Below are 3,659 nucleotides of genomic sequence, written 5' to 3' on the forward strand. Positions count from 1 at the left end.
ATAAAATAAGAAAATAGCCTATTTTATCATTATCATGTGTTTTCGTTTAGGTTTATCTTAATTTCCATAATTTATGCTGCAAATATCTGACTAATAAAATCGCTTGTTTTTCTCCTCTAATCCTCACCCACGAAGACTTTTGATGTTTATCAAATACTATAATTTTAAGTCGATTTTAATTTGCGTGTACAGATCGGCTTTTAAAAAGAAAAAGAAAAAAACAGTGCACAAAGTAAGATCCCTCGTATTATTTACTTCACTCTCCAGTGCAGCGGGTGGCGCTAAACAATTACGTTTGTTTGACAAACAACATTTAACCTCAGGAGAAGAAGATTAGTTTCACTGCGCTCTCTGTTTTGTCGTCATGCTGTTTCAATATAGATTGTTGGAAATGTTGTTTCTGTAAATAGAAAATACAGTTTTTGAGTCAGGTCAGTAAATACCTGTAATATACTCATCCTCACAGTCGTGACTAAGTTTTGAAGCAAGCAGGAATATCTGGAGGAGTATCATCTGAACTGAGATCTGCTGCTGTGAAGATGGAGTTTGTTAAAGAGGAGAGTGAAGAGAACACAAGTGAACCAGAAACCTGGAGAATAAAACACGAGGAGCCAGAAACACAGATAATAAAACATGAAGAACCAGAAACCCGGAAAATAAATCACGAGGAACCAGAAACATGGAGAATAAAACACGAAGAACCAGAAACTCGGGGGAAAAAACACGAGGAGGCAGAAACAAAAATAAAACACGAAGAACCAGAAACCCGGAAAATAAAACACGAGGAACAAGGAGGTTGGTGTTTATTCATAATTCACCTTTTATTGTGGTATTACGCACAGGATTTGTGCAAATCTTTGTTAAAACAAAACTTTAACCATTTCTACTAGAAATGTGACTGAATCGACACAAAGACAGTTATATTCTTTTACTTTATTTTCAGCTTTTTTTGGAAGGGGGGGGGGGGGAATAAAACTGTTAGCATGTGAGACTGAGTTTGTTTTTATGTTTGTAGAAGACAAATTTTAAGTCGCTACAAGACTGTGGTTATTTCACAGTGTAAACAGAGTTTTTTTTTTACTGTTAGATAAAATACTTATACAGCGTTATCACAACACGGAAGTATTAATAAGAACTTATTTGTTAGAATTAAATAAGCAACAATGCAGTTCTTTTATAAAGACCATACATTGAAGATTTAATAATTAATTTAAATAAACAATATATTAATCACTGGATTATTTTCCCAGAAAGACACAGTGGTAACCTTAACATTTTAATTTTATGATTTCACATTTGCAAATGGTATAAAAAAAAGGGTTTGTAAAAATTTCTGAAAATCTTTTAGAGCTCATTTGTTTAAAAAAATAACATATTACACATTAATGAATACAGTATACATACTTTTTAAAATAAACTATGAGGGCAAAAAATAATGTAAAATGGTCAAATAAAAAAAAAATAATAATTCAATAATCATAATTAAGGTGAAGTCTTCAATTAATTGAGGTTTTGATGTTAGGTCATATTGTCCAGCCATATCTCCGCTTTTTTTATTATGGTTCATTTGTATGTCCTTTCACAGTTCTGTGTGTGTGTGTGTTTTAATGAGTTACTAAAAATAATTTTTTTTAATTTTATTTCAGAGTATATTGAAGAAAATGAGGAGAAAGAGATGGAAGTGGAGGAGAGAAATCATATTAAAACTGGAAAAAAACCTTCAAGATGCTCTCAAAGGAACAAATTGTCAAGAAAAAATGGTATTGATGTTCACATGAAACGGCACACTTGTGATCAGTGCGGGAAGAATTACACACGAAAAGAACACCTTAGAGCACACATGAGAGTTCACACTGGAGAGAAACCGTTTAATTGTGATCAGTGCGGGAAGAGTTTCACACGAAAAGGACTACTTACAGCACACATGAGAGTTCATACTGGAGAGAAACCGTTTAATTGTGATCAGTGCGGGAAGAGTTTCTCACAATTATCACATCTTTATGCACACACAAATGTTCATACTAGAGAGAAACTGTACGCTTGTGATCAATGTGACAAAATGTTTTTGAGGGCTTCACACCTGCAGCAACACCTGAGAGTTCATACAAAAGAGAAACCACATTTATGTCATTTGTGTGGAAAGAGTTTTTCACGTCTACAACATTTGAAAGGGCATCAGAAAATACATACTGGTGTGAGAGAGTACATGTGCTTTGAGTGTGAAAAGACTTTTACTTCAGCGAGCAGTTTAAAACTGCATGAGAGGATCCACACTGGAGAGAAACCCTACAAATGTTCACACTGTGACCAGAGCTTCAGTTATTCATCAAGTCTGAAAACACATGAGAGGATCCACACTGGAGAGAAACCTTACAAGTGTTCATACTGTGAACAGAGATTCAGTCAGTCAGGAGTTGTGAAAACACATGAGAGGATCCACACTGGAGAGAAACCGTATCACTGCACTGAATGTGGGAAGTGTTTCAGCAATACATCTTCTCTACACAGTCATACAAAAAACATTCACAGTAAATAGGCCTAGGTCATCTTCAGATTTGACGCTGCCTCCCAGTACTGCCACTCCCTATACGCAGAGTATGCGAAGAGAAACTCCTTTCTGATATTGCTCCATTATTTTTCACCGTAGCATTGGGGGAATTGGTGACTTCTGAGAGACACTACCACTCTGAGAGGCTCTTTTTATACACAATCATGTTAACACTTGACTTAAGTTGCAAATTGGTCATCCAGCCGTTCCTTATATGTACATTTAACTTCTCCTGCCTCTTATAGCTACCTGTACCAACTTTTTTGGAATGTGTAGCTCTCATGAAATCCAAAATGAATCAATAGTTGGCATGACATTTCAAAAACTCTCACTTTCAACATTTGATATGTTATCTCTATTCTATTGTGAATCAAATATAAGTTTATGAGATTTGTAAATTCTTCATTCCTTTTTTACTCACAATTTGTAGAGTGTGCCAACCCTTTAAATCGGGTTTGTAGATGCAGGATTTACTGTCATGTTGATTTGTAATTGATCTGTTTTGCTTCTCTTGAAAAAAAAAAGGATCTAAATGGATTAAATGTGCCCTTCTTTCATTAAAGTAAAAAAAGGAATACTGTTAAAGAACCAGCCTGATGTGCAGTATCATAAGAATAGTAATACCGTTTAAACCTAACACTAGACTTGCCATGGGGTCAATTTTACCCGTGGCTGTTTTTCAAATGTACAAAGCAGATTTAAAAGAAAACATTCAAGTCTCCCATTCATTGACTTTTTACTAAAATTATGAAATTTACAATTCAATGTTGTTGAAAATTATTTAGATAAAAGATAAAAAGCAGGGCATTTATACCTATAAGCGCCAATGGGTCAAATTTACCCGCCATTGAATGCACGTACTTTCGCGCTGCTGCTCACATTGTACATTTCTAGGCAACGCCTTTCAATCACTTATTTTGAAGTTATCAGATTCATAAATAAAGTAAAAATGACTAAAGTGATGGAGAGTCTGATGGTAAGTTATGTGTCCTGGTTCAGCTTAGCATCTGACTGCTCATCCGACAGTGATCCATATCATATTTACTATTAGCTTACTCTAATTGGTTAAACTTTGGTTTAATTAATTATTTCTTTTCTTGCCATATCGTTT

The 3,659-nt window shown here is 34.6% G+C and overlaps 1 protein-coding gene across 1 annotated transcript; it reads left to right on the forward strand.

The window, feature by feature from the left end:
• Positions 1-299: 299 nt before the first annotated feature.
• On the forward strand, positions 300-3,136 carry LOC113075479 (zinc finger protein 239-like). Its single transcript, XM_026248198.1, has 2 exons — positions 300-795; positions 1,647-3,136. Exons 1-2 carry the CDS (start codon positions 540-542, stop codon positions 2,534-2,536), a joined length of 1,146 nt encoding a protein of 381 aa, XP_026103983.1. The 5' UTR covers positions 300-539; the 3' UTR covers positions 2,537-3,136.
• The last annotated feature ends 523 nt before the right edge of the window (positions 3,137-3,659 follow it).

Source organism: Carassius auratus, unplaced genomic scaffold, assembly GCF_003368295.1.
Source record: "Carassius auratus strain Wakin unplaced genomic scaffold, ASM336829v1 scaf_tig00017072, whole genome shotgun sequence".
In the NCBI taxonomy this organism is placed as follows: domain Eukaryota; kingdom Metazoa; phylum Chordata; class Actinopteri; order Cypriniformes; family Cyprinidae; genus Carassius; species Carassius auratus.

Excerpts from the sequence above, each read along its gene's own strand:
- LOC113075479 (XM_026248198.1), top strand. The coding sequence starts at position 540 with ATGGAGTTTGTTAAAGAGGAGAGTGAAGAGAACACAAGTGAACCAGAA. Across the intron at positions 796-1,646 it reads AAAACACGAGGAACAAGGAG|AGTATATTGAAGAAAATGAG; the intron begins GTTGGTGTTTAT and ends ATTTTATTTCAG.